This window comes from Rhinopithecus bieti, unplaced genomic scaffold (assembly GCF_001698545.2).
Source record: "Rhinopithecus bieti isolate Rb0 unplaced genomic scaffold, ASM169854v2 scaffold_21022, whole genome shotgun sequence".
NCBI lineage: Eukaryota > Metazoa > Chordata > Mammalia > Primates > Cercopithecidae > Rhinopithecus > Rhinopithecus bieti.
The window spans coordinates 1,230,437-1,249,168 of NW_016810401.1; the positions used below are offsets into that span (position 1 = coordinate 1,230,437).

Below are 18,732 nucleotides of genomic sequence, written 5' to 3' on the forward strand. Positions count from 1 at the left end.
TTTTTTTTTTTTTTTTGAGACAAAGTCTCACTCTCGTCCCCCAGGCTGGAGTCTAATGGCGCAATCTCAGCTCACTGCAACCTCCATCTCCTGGGTTCAAGCAATTCTCCTGCCTCAGCCTCCCGAGTACCTGGGAATTACAGGCGCCTGCCACCAAGCCTGGCTAATTTTTTTGTATTTTTAGTAGAGACAGGGTTTCACCATATTGGCCAGGCTGGTCCCAAACTCCTAACCTCAGGTGATCCACCTGCCTCGGCCTCCCAAAGTGCTGGGATTCCAGGCGTGAGCCACCGGACCCGGCCAAATATTGCTATTCTCTTATATGTGTGAGACTCTAAGAACAGAGTCTCATATGACTATGAGGGTCTCATACAAGTCTCAAGGTCACAACAGGTACTGAGTAGTCAACTCAGCATTTAAAGCTGATTTTGTTGTCATAGGAACGGCAAAAAAATAAATAATGTGTCTGTGATGTCATGTACACTCAGAATTTTTATTTTAAAACAAAGAATCAAATTAACATTAATAATGGAAAATCCATATGGAAAGATTCACAAGCTTCTCAGTGAGGAATAGGAAAACAACTTCCCTGCCTTACTGCCAACCTGTTTGAAGAGCCAGAAGTTGACGTGAAGTTGGAAGGTCACCTTTCCAGCTAAACCCCACTCCATAGCTAGGTGCATTTTTATTCGAAAGTTCCACGAGCAGAGGGAACAGTGAGAACTGAGAACCAAAATACTGTCATTGGCAAGGGTTTGGCTAAAGGTTCTGAGATGTGTAAGCACCAAGAAGGGAAAGGGAGATTGAGCAACATATGAAAAAGAGGCTGTGGGAACAAACACAGAGAAAATAAGTCAACAATAACGTACTTGCACCCAGAGCAAAGTGACAGTGCACATACATTCATCCTCTCAAGTGTGGCTACACTGCACATTGACTCATACTATCTCAAACGTGGTTTATTGGAAAGATTCAAGTCCCCTCAGGGCACTCGGCATCGGACCACAGTGACATGGTAACAGACATAAGCAAGCGTGCCGTGACCCTAAAGCCATAACACACTTGAGATAATAATCGCTCAGGAAAACATCCTCTCCCAGGGCTGAGGTTACAAATTCCAAGTTTGCTGTAAACATTCTTTGGGGAATTCCTTTAAAAGTATGAGTTAAAATAAAACAGAAAATCAACACCTAAAATCTCCTAAAGAACAAAGTAGAGAAATAATGAATCTCTACCAAGAACCAATTATTTTAGGTTTCTCGTTTGGATGGCTCCCACAAGATAGGTGGCAGGATTACTTCAAAAGTCATGAGACTACTTACTACAAGAAGAAGGAGTTATTTCGTCCAGTGAGGGGAACAGGCTTTCTAGAAATCACTTTCCCTTCCCTCAACTCCATCCAAAATTAGAACCCATCAACTGCCATTAACTACAATGCCCATATTAGTTAATAATCCTAGATTTCAAGTACTACTACCTGTAAACTATTACCTTAAATTTCCAAAGGAAATCAGTAGCTTTATCTGCACCTTACTTTTCTTCTCCTGTATCCCCTAATGCGGCAATATTAGAACCCAAGGGAGGAAAAGCTGGCAAAGTTATCATATGCCAAGCGGCCAATCCCTCCTGAAATGAAGGTAGGTTCACTCGGTCTCTCCTAAGCAGAAGAGAATGTCCAGGAAATAAAATATTTAAAAGCCATTGAAAATCCAACAAACCCCAGCCTTGGGGTGCTCATGGAGTGCGTGGGATGAGAAAGGAACCAAGTAGCAGCATTCAGAAGCAGTCCTGGGTTCATCCTGATGAGGTCTCTCCCTTGTTCAGGGAGAGATGGCTTTCCCATGCTGGGAGGGAGGTGGAAGGGGCATGACTCAGACGTTGGTGGTGGTCTCCTTAGGAGGCTGGATGCTGTTCATCTCCATGACGCCGTCCTTCCCAGATCTATTTGTACCTTGTACCTGCCCTTCAAAGGCCCGTGTGATATCCTCAAAAGTCCTGCCACGGGTCTCAGGGACTTTGAAGAAGGTAAAGGCCAAGAAGGTAATGAGGAAGCCAGTGAAGATAATAAAAACGTAGGCTCCTAAATAGTGCTAGTGAGAGGACAGAAGAAAGGAAGGTTTTTATAAAAATCTGGTCATTGACAAACTCAATTTCCTTCACATTCATATTTCCAATATGCTTCAAGCTATAACCCTTCCATATTTAATAAAAACAGAGGCTGAGCACAGTGGCTCACGCCTGTAGTGAGCCGTACCCGGCCTTGAGTATTATTTTTAAAATCTGTGTTTCTGAGCTGGGTGTGGTGGCTCATGCCTGTAATCGCAGCACTTTTAGAGGCCGAGGCGGGTGGATCACTTGAGGCCAGGAGTTTGAGACCAGCCTGGCCAACATGGCAAAACCTGTGTCTACTAAAAATACAAAAAAAAAAAAAAAAAAAAAAAAAATTGCTGGGAGTGGTGGCATGCACCTGTAATCTCAGTTACTTAGGAGGCTGAGGCAAGAGAACCACTTTATCCCAGGAGGTGGAGGTTGCAGCGAGTTGAGAGTGAGCCACTGCAGTCCACTGTGGGCAACAGAGCAAGACTCCATCTCACATAATAAAAAAATGAATAAAGTTCCCAGTTTTGCCATTCCATTTCAATCTTTCCTGCCGTCATTTTTTTTCCCGTGTGTTATTGAAAATCTGGTTTATAGCCCTTGATGTCCAATCTTTCATGGCATCAGTAATTACAGTAGTCCCCAGTTACCCACAGGTTTTTTTTTTTTGAGATGGAGTTTTGCTCTTGTTGCCCAGGCTGGCATGCAATGTTATGAGCTCCACTCACCGTATCCTCTGCCTCCTGGGTTCAAGTGATTCTCCTGCCTCAGCCTCCTGAGTAGCTGGGATTACAGGCATGCACCACCACGCCTGGCTAATTTTGTGTTTTTAGTAGAGATGGGGATTCTTCATGTTGGTCAGGCTGGTCTCACACTCCCGACCTCAGGTGATCCTCTCAACTTGGTCTCCCAAAATGCTGGGATTACAGGTGTGAGCCACCGTGCCTGGCCACTTTTTTTTTTTTTTTGATATGGAGTTTCACTCTTGCTGCCCAGGTTGGAGTGCAATGGTGCCATCTCAGCTCACTGCAGCCTCAGCCTCCCATGTTCAAGCAATTGTCCTGCCTCAGCCTCTCGAGTACCTGAGATTACAGGCGCCTCCTGCCACCACACCCATCTAATTTTTGAATTGTTAATAGAGACAGGGTTTTGCCATATTGTCCAGGCCGGTCTCAAACTCCTGACCTCGTGATCCGCCCACCTCAGCCTCCCAAAGTGCTGGAATTACAGGCTTGAACCACCTCACTCATCCTCTTTTTTCTTCTTCACAATTTTATGGACAAAAGATACATTCTTAGGCTGGGCACAGTGGTGCATGCCTATAATCCCAGAGCTTTGGGAGGCTGAGGTGGGAGGATCACTTGAACCCAGGAGTTTGAGACCAGCCTGGGCAACATAGCAGGCCCCCGTCTCTATTCGTAAATTTTTTTGTTTTGTTTTGTTTTTGAGATGGAGTCTAGCTCTGTCACCCAGACTGGAGTGTCATTGCAAGATCTTGGCTCACCACTAACTCCACCTCGTGGGTTCAAGTGATTCTCCTGCCTCAGCCTCCCGAGTAGCTAGGACTACAGGTTTGTGCCACCACACCTGGCTAATTTTTGTATTTTTAGTAGAGATGGGGTTTCACCATGATGGGCAGGCTAATCTCGAACTCTTGACCCCAAGTGATCCTCCCGCCTCCGCCTCCCAAAGTCCTGGGATTACCCGCTTGAGCCACTGCGCCTGGGTGCAATTTAAAACTTATGGATTGTTTATTTGTGGAATTTTCCATTTAATACTTTTAGACTCAGGTAACTGAAACTGCAGATGAGGAAGGACTATTGTATAATAATAATAATAATAATAATAATAATTAATATATTTTTTGAGACGGAGTTTCACTCTCGTTGCCGAGGCTGGAGTGCAAGGACCCGATCTCGGCTCACCGCAACCTCCGCCTCCTGGGCTCAAGCGATTCTCCTGCCTCAGCCTCCCGAGTAGCTGGGATTACAGGCATGCGCCACCATGCCCGGCTAATTTTGTATTTTTAGTAGAGACGGGGTTTCTCCATGTTAGTCAGGGTGGTTTCTTTTTTGTTGTTTTTTGAGACGGAGTCTCGCTCTGTCGCCCAGGCTGGAGTGCAGTGGCCGGATCTCAGCTCACTGCAACCTCCTCCGCCGGTTTATGCCATTCTCCCGCCTCAGCCTCCTGAGTAGCTGGGACTACAGGCGCCCGCCACCTCGCCCGGTTAGTTTTTTGTATTTTTTTGTAGAGACAAGGTTTCACCGTGTTAGCGAGGATGGTCTCGATTTCCTGACCTCGTGATACACCCGTCTCAGCCTCCCAAAGTTCTGGGATTACAGGCTTGAGCCACCACACCCGGCATGGTCAGGGTGGTTTCCACCTCCCGATCTCAGGCGATCCGCCCGCCTCAGCCGCCCAAAGTGCTGGGATTACAGGAGTGAGCCACCTCCCCCAGCCTGACTACTGTATTAATGCGTATCTTCAATATATCAGCCTAAGTAGGCTGGTTTTAAGACAAGGTGAGTTGGCCAGGCGCGGTGGCTCACACCTGTAATCCCAGCACTTTGGGAGGCCAAGGAGAGCAGATCACCAGGTCAAGAGCTCGTGACCATCCTGGTCAACATGGGGAAACCCCGTCTCTACTAAGCATACAAAAATTAGCTGGGCGTGGTGGCGCACGCCTGTAGTCCCAGCTACTCAGGAGGCTTGGGCAGGAGAATTGCTTGATCCCAGGAGGTGGAGTTTGCAGCGAGCTGAGATTGGGCAACTGCACACCAGGGCGAGACTCAGTTTCAAAAAAATATAGATAGATAGATAGATAGATAGATAGATAGATAGATAGATAGATAGATAAAGTTGAGTTTACTTACAGCAGCAGAGGGGAAGAACAATCCGACTAGGAAGTTGGAGGTCCAGTTGGAGCAGCCGGCCACTGCCATCGCAGCTGGGCGAGGGCCCTGGCTGAAGAGTTCGGCCACAATAAACCAGGGAATGGGACCTGGTCCAATTTCAAAAAAGGCCACAAAGACCAAGATAGCCCCAATACAGACAAAGCTCATCCCATTATAGTCATCCTGTAAGAGGAAGGAACAGAGAAAATTAAATTAAAAGACAGTGTAACCCAGAATCTAGGTTCCCAGAGGCAACTAATGCAAGTTCCTCCTGTCTCTGATGTACAATACAATGCGTGGCTGTGGAATCAATAGGCTTGGATTTATTTCTGTTTTTATGTTTTGAGACAGGGTCTTACTCTGTTGCCCAGGCTAGAGTGCAGTGGTGCTATAACAGCTCATTGCATCATCGATCTCCTGGGCTTAAGCAATCCTCCCACCTCAGTCTCTCAAATAGCTGGGACTTGAGGCATGTGCCACCACACGTGGCTAATTAAAACACAATTTTTTTTTTTGTTTTGGCTGGGCACTGTGGCTCACGCCTATAGTCCCAGCACTTTGGGAGGGTGAAGTGAGGGATTATTTGAGGTCAGGAGTTGGAGACCAGCCTGGCCAACATGGTGAAACCCTGTCTCTACTAAAAAACACAAAAATTAGCTGGGTGTGGTGGCGCATGTCTGTAATCCCAGCACTTTGGGAGGCCGAGGCAGGTGGATCATCTGAGGTCGGGAGCTTGAGACCAGTCTGACCAACATGGAGAAACCCCGTCTCTACTAAGAATACAAAATTAGCTGGGCGTGGTGGCGCATGCCAGTAATCCTAGCTACTGGGGAGGCTGACACAGGAGAATCACTTGAACTCAGGAGGCAGAGGTTGCGGTGAGCCGGGATTGCACCACTGTACTCCAGCCTGGGCAACAAGAGCAAAACTCTGTCTCAAACAAACAAACAAAGAATTAAATTAGATAATTTATTTTATAGACTATAACAATGTTCTATAAATGTAAGGATTCTAACAGTTTACCTCCAGTTCTCTGAAGACCCACGTTTCTTAAAAACTCTAGGCATCCTGCTTCTCTCCTCTGACTTTATTGACAAACTGCAACCTTAACAACCCACCCCTTGTGTCACAGAAGTCAACTGTAACCCCTCCTCCTTTCCCCCTCCCTCGCTTTTCTTCACTCAAAGGGCACTCACCTTTAATAACAAAGAAACAGTCATGAGCATGGAACAAACAGCCATCCCTCCAAGGCCTATCATATGCAGAGTCCTTCTTCCTGCCCTTTCCACCAGAAATAGCTGGAAGAAGAATGTGACATGAAACTTCAGTTTTCCTTTCCATGAAAACAGTGTCTGAGCTACTTGAAATCTGCCTTACCAACAGCAGGACACTTGTTACGGATACACCTCCTATGATTTACGATTTTATATACATACATATTGTGTTCCATTCACAGGTCCTGGCTCAAAATCCCCCTAGCCCTTGGTAGTCTTTTGCCATAATATTGGGATGCCACAGGCCTCAGAAAATACAATTCTTCTCTGACTTTCTCCTGCCCTCCCACTTGGCAGGACACTAGTCTGACTGAGTCATAAAACCCTCATTTCAGAGAGGGTCCTGCCCCACCCCCTAGAGGAAGAAATGCTATAGAGAGGCCAAAATAATCCAAACAGACAGGCCTGGCTGGGTTCAGATCATTCCCTTTTTGTCCAATCACATTTCAGAACAGTTGTCCATGCTTCAGTCATGGAGAATCAATTAAGTCTGCATAAAAGGCCCAAAAGGCAGGGTGTGGGGAGCTTGCAGATATCTGAACCCGTGGAAGCTGACAGGAAGGTCAGCAACAAATCATCTATGCGCTAGGAGTGCACCCCAACTCCACGGAGACAGAGGCTCCCACGCTCAGGGTCCCTCCAGACCTCGCCCTGTGAATCTCTTCATCTGGTTGTTTATTTCTGTGCTTTAAAATATCCTTTAAATCAAACCAGGAAACATTTTCCCTGAGTTCTGTGAGCCACTGTAGCCAATTAATCCAACCCAGAGAGGGTGTGGTGGGAATCCTGACCTATAGCTGGTGGGTCAGAAGCACAGGTAAACAACCTGGAGCCTGTGATGGGCATCAGGAGTGGGGGGCAGTCTTGGGAACTGTGCCACCAACCTGTGAGATCCGATGCTATCTCCAGGTAGTGTCAGAATTAAATCACAGGACACCTAGATGGTGTCCACTGCAGAACTGATTGCTTACATGATGGGGACAAATCCTTAAATATTTTGGGGGGGGGTCACAGAAATCTTCTGTTATTATTGTTGTTTTAGTGTAAAAACAGGAAAAACAGTTTGAAAGTTTTTCCAAACACCTCTCCTCCAATTCCAAGTTCAAAGCATACTATATAGTCCCTTCTATACTTCCTCTTTTCCCATCCATCCCATATTTGCTTGAAGAGTGAAGACTACATTCAGCATTTAATGTATCTCTTTTTTCCAAAGGAAAATTAAACAACAGTCTGGGCGTGGTGGCTCACACCTGTAATCCCAGCACTTTGGGAGGCCAAGGCAGGCAGATCACCAGAGGTCAGGAGTTCAAGACCAGCCTGGCCAACATAGCAAAACCCCGTCTCTACTAAAAATACAAAAACGAGTTGCGCGTAGTGGCGCATGCCTGTAGTCCGAGCTACTCGGGGAGGCTGAGGCAGAAGAATCACTTGAACCCAGGAGATGGAGGTTGCAATGAGCCGAGATCGTGCCACTGCACTCTAGCCTGGGCAACAGAGCAAGACTCTGTCTCAAAAAATTAAAAAAAATAAAAATAAATAAACAACAAAAAAGGTGTAACTAAATAATGGTGGAACTGTGCAATCCATCTTTGAACATCTGTAGCAAGGATTCTTTTCTTCCCCCCAAATTATCAAACCATCCAACTTACAGAAACTACAGTGAAGACAGTATTAACCACACCCGCGCCAATGGTGGCATAGATGGGCTCTTCAACACCTGCATCCTTGAAGATTCCTGTTGAGTAATAGAACACCTAGTAGAAAAGAAAACATGCAACTTTGATACAAACTTCATACCAGTTACACAGAACCCTCAAAAAATACTTAAGGCTGAGCGTGGTTGCGCAGGCCTATAATCCCAGCACTTTGGGAGGCTGAGGCAAGCAGATCACCTGAGGTCAGGAGTTCAAGACCAGCCTGGCCAATACGGTGAAACCCCGTCTCTACTAAAAATACAAATATTAGCCAGGCGTGATGGGGCACACCTGTAGTCCCAGCTTCTTGGGAGGCCAGACAAAACGAGACTCTGTCTCCATTAAATAAAATTTAAAAAAATACTTAAAAGTCCCAGGAGGTTAAGAAGTCCTTACGGTTTTTGTTCAATCCTAATATCCCTTCTGCAAATGAATTATCTTCTGAATCTTATCTCCTTTCTCTCTTTTTTTTTTTTGACGGAGTCTCAATCTGTCACCCAGGCTGGAGTGCAGTGGCACGATTTTGGCTCACTGCAACCTCCATCTCCCGGGTTCAAGCGATTCTCCTGCCTCAGCCTCCCAAGTAGCTGGGATTACAGGCTCCTGCCATCACGCCTGGCTAATTTTTGTATCTCTTTTTTTTTATTTTGAGACGGAGTCTCTTTCTGTCGCCCAGGCTGGAATGCAGCAGCGTGATCTCGGCCACTGCAACCTCTGCCTCCCGGGTTCAAGTGATTCTCCTGCCTCAGCCTCTCAAGTAGCTGGGATTACAGGCATGTGCCACCAGGCCCGGCTAATTTTTTGTATTTTTAGTAGAGACAGGGTTTCACCGTGTTAGCCAGGATGTTCTCGATCTCCTGATCTCGTGATCCGCCCACCTCAGCCTCCCAAAGTGCTGGGATTACAGGTGTGAGCCACCGTGCCCAGCCAATTTTTGTATTTTTTTTAGCAGAGACAGGCTTTCGCCATGTTGGCCGGGTTGGTCTTGAGCTCCTGACCTCGTGATCTGCCCACCTCAGCCTCCCAAAGCGCTAGGATTACAGGTGTGAGCCATTGCACCTTGCCCTCCTTTCTCTTTTTAAATGTTCTCAATTTTAGCTACTAATTTCCATTGTTCCTTCTAACTATGCTTATTTCCACTGTTCCGTTTACTCTTGCTTATGTCCACTTCACCAATTTATATGAAGGTATAATTCCTACTAACTGGTTTCTTTTTTATAAGTTGAGACAGCAACTCTGTTGCCCACACTATTCTCAAACTCTTGGTCCCAAGTGATCTTCCTGCCTCTCAGCCTCCCAAGTTGCTGGGATTATAGGCATGTGCCATCACGCCCAGCTAAATGCTTGTTTAATTGACTCTTCCCCAAACCCTCAAAACATTGATAGGCACATTGATGTCTCAATTTGATAGTGAACTAATTGAATAACCTTATCCTGCTCATTGAATAAGCAGAGGTTGGGCTGTATTTCCTAGGCCTAGGCCCTTTTGAAGTGTTTTATGAAATAATACCAGTATTAAATAAATTACTATGTTTGTTATTTACTAGGCACTGCGCTACAATGTAAGGTTGCTGGCTGAGCACAGTGTTTCATTCCTGTAATCCCAGCATTTTGGGAGGCCAAGGCGGGCGGATAACCTGAGGTGTTCGAGACCAGCCTAGCCAACATGGTGAAATCCTGTCTCTAATAAAAATTTAAAAATTAGCTGGGTATGGTGGTGGGTACCTGCAATCCCAGCTGCTTGGGAGGCTGACGTAGGAGAATCGCTTGAGCCTGGGAGGTGGAGGTTGCAGTGAACTGAGATTGTGCCACTGCACTCCAGCCTGGCCAATAGAGCGAGACTCTGTATCCAAAAAAAAAAAAAAATAGAAAAAAAAAATAAGGTTGCTACAACTACCTTAGCTACAAGAAATTGGCCATGTGCGATAGCTCACGCCTCTAATCCCAGCACTTTGGGAGGCCAAGGTGGGCAGATCACCTTAAGCTGGGAGTTCAAGAGCACCCTGACAACATGGAGAAACCCCATCTCTACTAAAAATACAATATTAGCAGGGCATGGTTGTTCAAGCCTGTAATCCCAGCTACTCGGGAGGCTGAGGCAGGAGAATCAATTAAACCCAGGAGGTGGAGGTTGCGGTGAGCCGAGATCACACCAGTGCACCCCAGCCTGGGCAATAAGAGTGAAACTCTGTCTCAAAAAAAAAAAAAGAAAAGAAAAAATATTAAAATATTGGACTCAGACCACAAGTTTCCAAGGGAACATTATCTAGGTTACCCAGGTCCGCTTCAGTCTAGTTCACCCAGAGCATTTGCCTCCATAGCAATATTTATTAGTCTTTTTGATGAATATGGACTTCTGCATTGGGATTTACCTTCTCAAGAAATAACTCTCTAAATCCCTAAGATGTAAGATATAAACTATGTATATTTATATTTTCTAAAACAAGATTATAATTGGCCAGGCGCAGTTACTCACAACTGTAATCCCAGCACATTGAGAGGCAGAGGCAAGTGGATCATCTGATGTCAGGAGTTCCAAGGCCAGCCTGACCAACAAGGTGAAACTCCATCTCTACTAAAAATACAAAAATTATCCGGGTGTGGTGGCAGGTCCCTGTAGTCCCAGCCACTTAGGAGGCTGAGACAGGAGAATTGCTTGAACCTGGGAGGCAGAGGTTGCAGTGAGCCGAGATTGAGCCACTGCACTCCAGCCTGGGCAACGGAGCAAGACTGTCTCAAAACAAAACAAAACAAAATCCCAACATATTTTATGATGACATCGAGCTTGTGGGGAAAGATAGTAGGTTGGTGCAAAAGTAATTACTTGAGCAGTTTAAACAAGCAATAAATAGTTATGACAATTCTCTTTATCATAATGTCTACACATCGAAAACCTAATGTACATGTACACATCTCAATAAAACTTCTTGGGCCAGGCGAGGTGTCTCACGTCTGTAATCCCAGCACTCTGGGAGGCATAGGCGGGCGGATCACTTGAGGTCAGGAGTTAGAGACCTGACTAACCTGGAAAAACCCCGTCTCTACTAAAAACACAAAATTAGCCAGCCAGGTGAGGTGGCGCATGTCTATAATCCCAGCTACTCAAAAGGCTGAGGCAGGAGAATCACTTGAACCCAGGAGGCGTAGGTTGCAGTGAGCTGAGATTGCGCCACTACACTCCAGCCTGGGTGACAGAGTGAGACTCCGCCTCAAAAAAAAAAAAAACAAAAACAAAAAACAAACCATTGTTTGCACAAAAGTAGGCTGGAAAAGTGATTTCCAAGCCTGCTATGCATCAGATTGATTGACTGATTGATTTTTAGATGGTGTGCACCACCACGCCCAGCTAATGTTTATATTTTTAGTAGAGACGGGCTTTTGCCATGTTGGCCAGGCTGGTCTCTAACTCCTGACCTCAGGTGATCTGCCCATCTCTACCTCCCAAGTGCTGGGATTACAGGCATGAGCCACCGCCCCCGGCCCAGATTTATTTTTTTACAGACAATTTCCAGCCCTCTTACACAGAGACTTTCCATTCAGCCGACTCAGGAACCCCATCCACCATAATTCTGGTGCAGCCAGCTTTAGGTGATGATTATATGTGGAGCAAAATCCGCTCATTGACTAAATTGGGAGCCACCTTAGTCCAACAATAATTAATGTACAGGCCGGGCGTGGTGGTTCATGCCTGTAATCCCAGCACTTTGGGAGGCTGAGGTGGGTGGATCACTTGAGGCCAGGAGTTCAAGACCAGACTGGCCAACATGGTGAAACCCCATCTCTACTAAAAACGCAAAATTAGCTGTGAATGGTGTTGGCCGCCTGTAATTCCAGTTACTTGAGAGGCTGAGGCGGGAGAATCACCTGAACCCGGGAGGTAGAGGTTGCTATGAGCTGAGATTGCGCTACTGCTCTCTAGCCTGGGTGACAGAGCAAGACTACCTCTCAAAAAAAAGAGAAAGAGCCAGGTGTGGTGGCTCACACCTGTAATCCCAGCACTTTGGGAGGCCAAGGCAGGCAGATCACAAAGTCAGGAGATAGAGACAATCTTGGCTAACACGGTAAAACCCTGCCTTTACTAAAAACACAAAAAATTAGCCGGGCGTGGTAGCACGTGCCTGCAGTCCCAGCTAATCGGGAGGCTGAGGCAGGAGAATCACTTGAACCAGGGAGGCAGAGGTTGCAGTGAGCCGAGACTGCACTACTGCACCCCAGCCTGGGTGACAGAGCGAGAGTCCGTCTCAAGAAAGAAAGAAAGAAAGAGAGAAAGAAAGAAAGAAAGAAAGAAAGAAAAAGAAAGAAAGAAAACAAAGAAAGAAAAGAAAGAAGGGAGGGAGGGAGGGAAAGCAAGAGCAAGCAAGCACATACCATACTCTGAAGTGGGAGGAGTCTATCCCTCAGAGTGCTCATGGATCATCTGTAATTTCCCACTGGTGATTTTTTTTCTAATCCTGTTTTGCAGGGCTAGGACTGTCGTGAGGCAGGTAGGGAGTTGCCTCAGGCACAATCTTTTTTTTTCTTTTTTTTCTTTTTCCTTTCTTTCTTTTTTTTTGTAATAGGCACAGAAATAATGCAAGGTACATTCTTTAAAGAGGTGCTCATTCTCAGGGCTACGCTTGCACGTAGCTGCCTCACCTGCCGAGTCTGCTGCTCTGGAAGGTCTCGGGAGCACATTTTTCTCCAGTAACACGTGTGGCCTACATTATCATTTCCAAATGAGGAATTTGAGACTGGGATTCATCAAAATCACCAATCACCTAGGAGGCTTTTTCTAACTACTGTGTATTTCCTCCCAAGTTTTTTTTTTTTTTTTTTAAGACAGGGTCATGTTGTATTGCCCAGGCTTGACTCCTGGACATAAGTGATATTACCACCTCAACCTCTGAGTAGCAGCCACCACACCTGGCTCCTTGTACATTCTGATAAAACAGTCTCTAACCCCTCACAAGAAGCACTGCCACTTCAAATACAAATATCCTGGTGTGCTAGGTAGGAGAAAAGGCCGAGAACCAACTTGGATCAGGTGGATCAGGAGTTGGAGACCACCCTGGCCAAGATGGTGAAACCCCGTCTCTACTAATTTTGAGCATTTTGATGCTCAAAATAGTAAGTTTTGCAAAATGCTTTGTTACAAAATGATTTAATCTCATTGATCAAAGACTAATGGAAAACCCTCAGGGGATGAAGCACAAGGGTGCTCTTCATATCCATATTTTATCCACGATCCACTAGAAGGCATAGGAGTACTCTCTTCCCGCAACCCACACTCAATAGCAGGAAGCTGATATTTGCATGGAATACAAGGGCTACCCGCCAAATGCTAGCTCTTTAAACAATCATTGCCTATTCTAGTTGTACAGACTGGTAAAGTCAGCTCAGTCTGAAGTTGCCAGTGTCCTTCCAGGCTCCCTTTCTTTCTTTCCTTTCTTCCTTCCTTTCCTTTCTTTCCTTCCTTTCCTTCCTTTCCTTCCTTTCCTTTCCTTCCTTTCTTCCTTTCTTTTTCTCTTTCTTTCTTTTCTTTCTTTTTCTTTTCTCTTTCTTCCCTCCCTCCCTTCCTTCCTTCTTTCTCTTTCTTTCCTTTCTTTCTTTCTTTTCTTTCTTTCTGCCTTTCTTTGTCTTTCTGCCTTTCTTTCTTTCTTTTCTTTCTGTCTGTCTTTCTTTTCTTCTTTCTAGAAGGAGTTCTGCTCTGGTTGCTCTGGCTGGAGTGCAATGGCGCAATCTCCACTCACTGCAACCTTCACTTCCCAGGTCCAAGTGATTGTCTGGCCTCAGCCTCCCGAGTAGTGCACCACCACGCTCAACTAATTTTTGTCTTTTTTTTTTTTTTTTTTAGATGAAGACTCTCAGTCTGTCACCCAGGCTAGAGTGCAGTGGCACAATCTCAGCTCACTGCAATCTTCACCTCCTGGGTTCAAGTGATTCTCCTGCCTCAGCCTCCTGAGTAGCTGGGACTGCAGAGGCACACTGCCACCATGCCCGGCATTTTAAGTGAAATTTTGTAAGACACCTTTGACCCTAAAGTATCATACTCACAGCATTGATCCCAGAGAGCTGCTGAGAGAGCTGGAGCACAATGGAAATGATGATGGGCTGTCGGTAGCTGGACACTCTAAAGAGCTCCAGCACGGTGACTTGCTTTTCTTGTGACATCCTTGCACTCTCATCTTTCATCTCCTGGATGTCTTGAAATACATCCTGGGTGCCCCACAACCTCTGGAGGACTGGTGAAAAGAAGAAAGAGGAAAGGATAAAGACAATGTGCTGCCCCAAATTCATTCTTCCTGTAAGGCAGCCAGGAAAGGGCTGCATGAGATGAGGTGATCGATAGCATCCATTCCTGAACCTGCCTGCTCACCTTATTCTTTAGGGCCTGAAAATTTTACTCAAGAGTAATCAGAGCCCAGCGCGGTGGCTCATGCCTGTAATCCTAGCACTTTGGGAGGCTGAGGCGTGTGGATCACCTGAGGTCAGGAGTTCGAGACCAGCCTGGCCAACATGGTGAAACCCCATCTCTAATAAAAATACAAATTAGATGGGCCAGGCATGGTGGCTCACACCTGTAATCCCATCACTTTGGGAGGCCGAGGCAGGTGAATCACAAGGTGAGGAGTTCGAGACCAGCCTGGTCAACATGGTGAAACCCCATCTCTAATAAAATACAAAAAAAAACAAGGCCACGCGCGGTGGCTCAAGCCTGTAATCCCAGCACTTTGGGAGGCCGAGATGGGCGGATCACAAGGTCAGGAGATCGAGACCATCCTGGCTAACCTGGTGAAACCCCGTCTCTACTAAAAAAAATACAAAAAACTAGCCAGGCGAGGTGGCGGGCGCCTGTAGTCCCAGCTACTCGGGAGGCTGAGGCAGGAGAATGGCGTGAACCCGAAAAGGCGGAGCTTGCAGTGAGCTGAGATCCGGCCACTGCACTCCAGTTTGGGCGACAGAGCGAGACTCCGTCTCAAAAAAAAAAAAAAAAATTAGCTGGCGTGATGGCACACGCACCTGTAGTCCCAGCTACTTGGGAGGCTAAGGCAGGAGAATCACTTGAACCTGGGAGGCAGAGATTGCACCACTGCACTGCAGCCTGGGTGACAGAGCAAGACTGTGTCTCAAAAAAAAAAAAAAAAAAAAAATGTCCCCNCCATCTCTAATAAAAATACAAATTAGATGGGCCAGGCATGGTGGCTCACACCTGTAATCCCATCACTTTGGGAGGCCGAGGCAGGTGAATCACAAGGTGAGGAGTTCGAGACCAGCCTGGTCAACATGGTGAAACCCCATCTCTAATAAAAATACAAAAAAAAACAAGGCCACGCGCGGTGGCTCAAGCCTGTAATCCCAGCACTTTGGGAGGCCGAGATGGGCGGATCACAAGGTCAGGAGATCGAGACCATCCTGGCTAACCTGGTGAAACCCCGTCTCTACTAAAAAAAATACAAAAAACTAGCCAGGCGAGGTGGCGGGCGCCTGTAGTCCCAGCTACTCGGGAGGCTGAGGCAGGAGAATGGCGTGAACCCGAAAAGGCGGAGCTTGCAGTGAGCTGAGATCCGGCCACTGCACTCCAGTTTGGGCGACAGAGCGAGACTCCGTCTCAAAAAAAAAAAAAAATTAGCTGGCGTGATGGCACACGCACCTGTAGTCCCAGCTACTTGGGAGGCTAAGGCAGGAGAATCACTTGAACCTGGGAGGCAGAGATTGCACCACTGCACTGCAGCCTGGGTGACAGAGCAAGACTGTGTCTCAAAAAAAAAAAAAAAAAAAAAAGTTGCCCAGGGGCGGTGGGTCATGCCTGTAATGCCACCACTTTGGGAGGCCAAGGCGGGTGGATCACGAAGTCAGGAGATTGAGACCATTCTGGCTAACACGGTGAAACTCCATCTCTACTAAAAATACAAAAAATTAGCCAAGCATGGTGGTGGGAGCCTGTAATCCCCGCTACTCAGGAGGCTGAGGCAGGAGAATGGTGTGAACCTGGGAGGCAGAGCTTGCAGTGAGCCGAGAGCGTGCCACTGCACTCCAGCCTGGGCGACAGAGGCAGACTCCGTCTCCAAAAAAAAAAGCACAAAATTAGCTGGGCGTGGTGGTGGTAGCACACGCCTATAATCCCACCTACTCCGGAGGCTGAGACAGGAGAACTGCTTAGAATCCAGGAGGCGGAGGTTGCAGTGAGCTGAGATTGCACCACAGGCTGGGCAACAGAGCGAGATTCTGTCTCGAAAAGAGAAAAAACAAGGAAGAGTAATCAGAACCGTCTTCACTTGGATTCTGATGGTCAGGGAAAGGGTACGACAGAAAATAGGTCCAGCACCCTCATCCTTAAAACAAACCACAACCATATACTTCGTATACTAAAGAGTGAAAGATACTCACTCCACTTAGCCTTCTCCTCTTCTTTTCTGTTAATGAGCAAAAATCTGGGACTTTCAGGGCAACATGGAAGGGTTGCACTTTGTAGGATAGCAGGAAGGATGGTGAAGCCCAATAGCACCGGCCATAGCTCTTCAGACCCAAGGATGAATTCCAGACCAAAGATCTAGAAACCACACAAAGATAATGCTATAAACCCCATACTTCATAGGCCACAAGTTCATTAAAAAACAAGTTGGCTGGGTGCAGTAACTGACACCTGTAATTCCAGGAAGGCTGAGTCAGGTGGATCAGGAGTTAAAGACCAGCCTGGCCAAGATGGTGAAACCCCGTCTCTACTAAAAATACAAAAATTAGCCAGGCATGATGGTGGGCACCTGTAATCCCAGCTACTCAGGAGGCTGAGGCAGAGAATTACTTGAACCCAGGAGGCGGAGGTTGCAGTGAGCCGAGATCGTGCCACTGCCCTCCAGACTGGGTGACAGAGTGAGACTCCGTCTCCAAAACAAAACAAAACAAAAGTTCAGAAAATCATACATTATTTTACCATTGGAAAAAATAAAAAAATTGCCAGGCACAGTGGCTCACGCCCATAACCCAGCATTTTGGGAGGCCGAGGCGGGTGGATCACCTGAGGTCAGGAGTTTGAGAACAGCTGGGCCAACATGGTGAAATTCTGTCTCTACTAAAAATACAAAAATTAGCTGGACGTGGTGGTGGGCACCTGTAATCCCAGCTACTCGGGAAGCTGAAGCATAAGAATAACTAACCCAGGAGGCAGAGGTTGAACTGAGATCGTGCCACTGCACTCCAGCCTGGGGGACAGAGTGAGACTCTGTCTCAAAAATAAATAAATAAATAAAAAAGGAAAAAAGAAATTGTGTTTCTTTTCCTTTCTCTACTCAACCTGCTTCTTGAGCTACTATGTATGAGTTATAGTAACAATATCTAAAACTTCCATATATAATTGAACATATGCCGGATATTCTTCAGTGCTTTATCTATGTTAACTTTTTTAATGACCCATGAAACTAACACTCATTAAGTATGAGAAGTTCTAGAGTACCTGGGCCACCAGAATTCCAATCACAATGCCCAGCTGGTTGAGAGTGCCAAAGGCACCCCGCAGGGCAGTAGGCGAGACCTCTCCAATGTACATAGGCACAAAACCTGTGCACAGTCCACAGAAGAGGCCAATAACCAAGCGGCCCAAGATCAGCATTTCAACCGACTCAGCTATTTTACACAGTCCCATAAGGCAGCCACCAGCGACAGCCAACAGGTTGACAATCAGCATTGAATTGCGCCTGTAAGGTTAATCAAAGACAAAGTGGAATTAGCAAAGTGAACGGCTCCTAACCTCTCCTCTTCTGTCCTCATTATTCTGCTCTTCTCCAGGCTCATATCAACTCCTTTTTTGGTCTAACTTTTCTTTTTCATTTTCTTTCTTTTCTTTTCTTTTTTTTTGAGACAGAGTCTCCCTCTGTTGCCCAGGCTGGAGTGCAGTGGCGTGATCTCGGCTCACTGCAACCTCTGACTCCCACGTTCAAGCAATTCTGTGCCCCACGCTCCCGAGTAGCTGGGATAACAGGCACCTGCCACCACGCCCGGCTAATTTTTTTTGCGTTTTAATAGAGATGGGGTTTCACCATCTTGGCCAGTCTGGTCTTTAACTCCTGACCTCATGAGCCACCCACCTTGGCCTCCCAAAGTGTTGGGATTGCAGGTATGAGCCACCACACCCAGACCTTTTTTACTTTCTATTATTAGAACATTTCTAGTTGGGAGCCAGGCATGGTGGTGCCCACGGGTAGTCCCAGCTACTCAGGGAGCTGAGGTGGGAGGATTGCTTGAGACTGGGAGGTTGAGGCTATCGTGAGCTATGATTGGGCCACTGCACTCCAGCCTGGGTGACAGAGCAAGACCCTGCTTCTTGGGCAGAGGGAGGGCAGAGGGGGAAGAACATTAGCAAGTAAATTAGGTTGCCTTATCAGTTTTTAAATGTGAGTACCACTCCATTTCTAGAACATCTAATTGGCAAATTAAAACAGTTCCTTCGTCAGTCATAACTGAAAATATATTCTACCTTCTAAAATAGATTACTACGCTAGTATAAAATAAGATTCAGTTTTCAGCCAGGTGTGGTGGCTCATGCCTGTAAGCTTAGCACTTTGGGAGGCTGAGGTGGGTGGATCACCTGAGGTCAGGAGTTCGAGACTAGCCTGGCCAACATGGTGACACCCATCTCTACTAAAAATAGAAAAATTAGCCGAGTGTGGTGGCGGGTGCCCATAATTCCAGCTACTCAGGAGGCTGAGGCAGGAGAATTACTTGAACCAGGGAGGCGGAGGTTGCAGTGAGCCAAGATTGCACCATTGCACTCCAGCCTAGGTGACAAGAACGAGACTC

The 18,732-nt window shown here is 46.5% G+C and overlaps 1 protein-coding gene across 1 annotated transcript; it reads right to left on the reverse strand.

The window, feature by feature from the left end:
- Window positions 1-474: 474 nt before the first annotated feature.
- LOC108542058 (solute carrier family 2, facilitated glucose transporter member 3-like) lies at window positions 475-17,627 on the reverse strand. Its single transcript, XM_017891874.1, has 7 exons — window positions 17,390-17,627; window positions 16,327-16,489; window positions 13,993-14,180; window positions 7,915-8,019; window positions 6,188-6,289; window positions 4,971-5,174; window positions 475-2,090 (listed from the first exon to the last, which is right to left on the reverse strand). Exons 1-7 carry the CDS (start codon window positions 17,618-17,620, stop codon window positions 1,872-1,874), a joined length of 1,212 nt encoding a protein of 403 aa, XP_017747363.1. The 5' UTR covers window positions 17,621-17,627; the 3' UTR covers window positions 475-1,871.
- Between the last annotated feature and the right edge of the window lie 1,105 nt (window positions 17,628-18,732).

Coding starts and splice junctions, on each gene's coding strand:
- LOC108542058 (XM_017891874.1), bottom strand. CDS start 17,620: ATGCTGATTGTCAACCTGTTGGCTGTCGCTGGTGGCTGCCTTATGGGA. Junction 16,490..17,389: donor TTGGAATTCTGGTGGCCCAG/GTACTCTAGAAC, acceptor TGTGGTTTCTAG/ATCTTTGGTCTGGAATTCAT. Junction 8,020..13,992: donor AGCTCTCTGGGATCAATGCT/GTGAGTATGATA, acceptor CTTTTCTACTAG/GTGTTCTATTACTCAACAGG.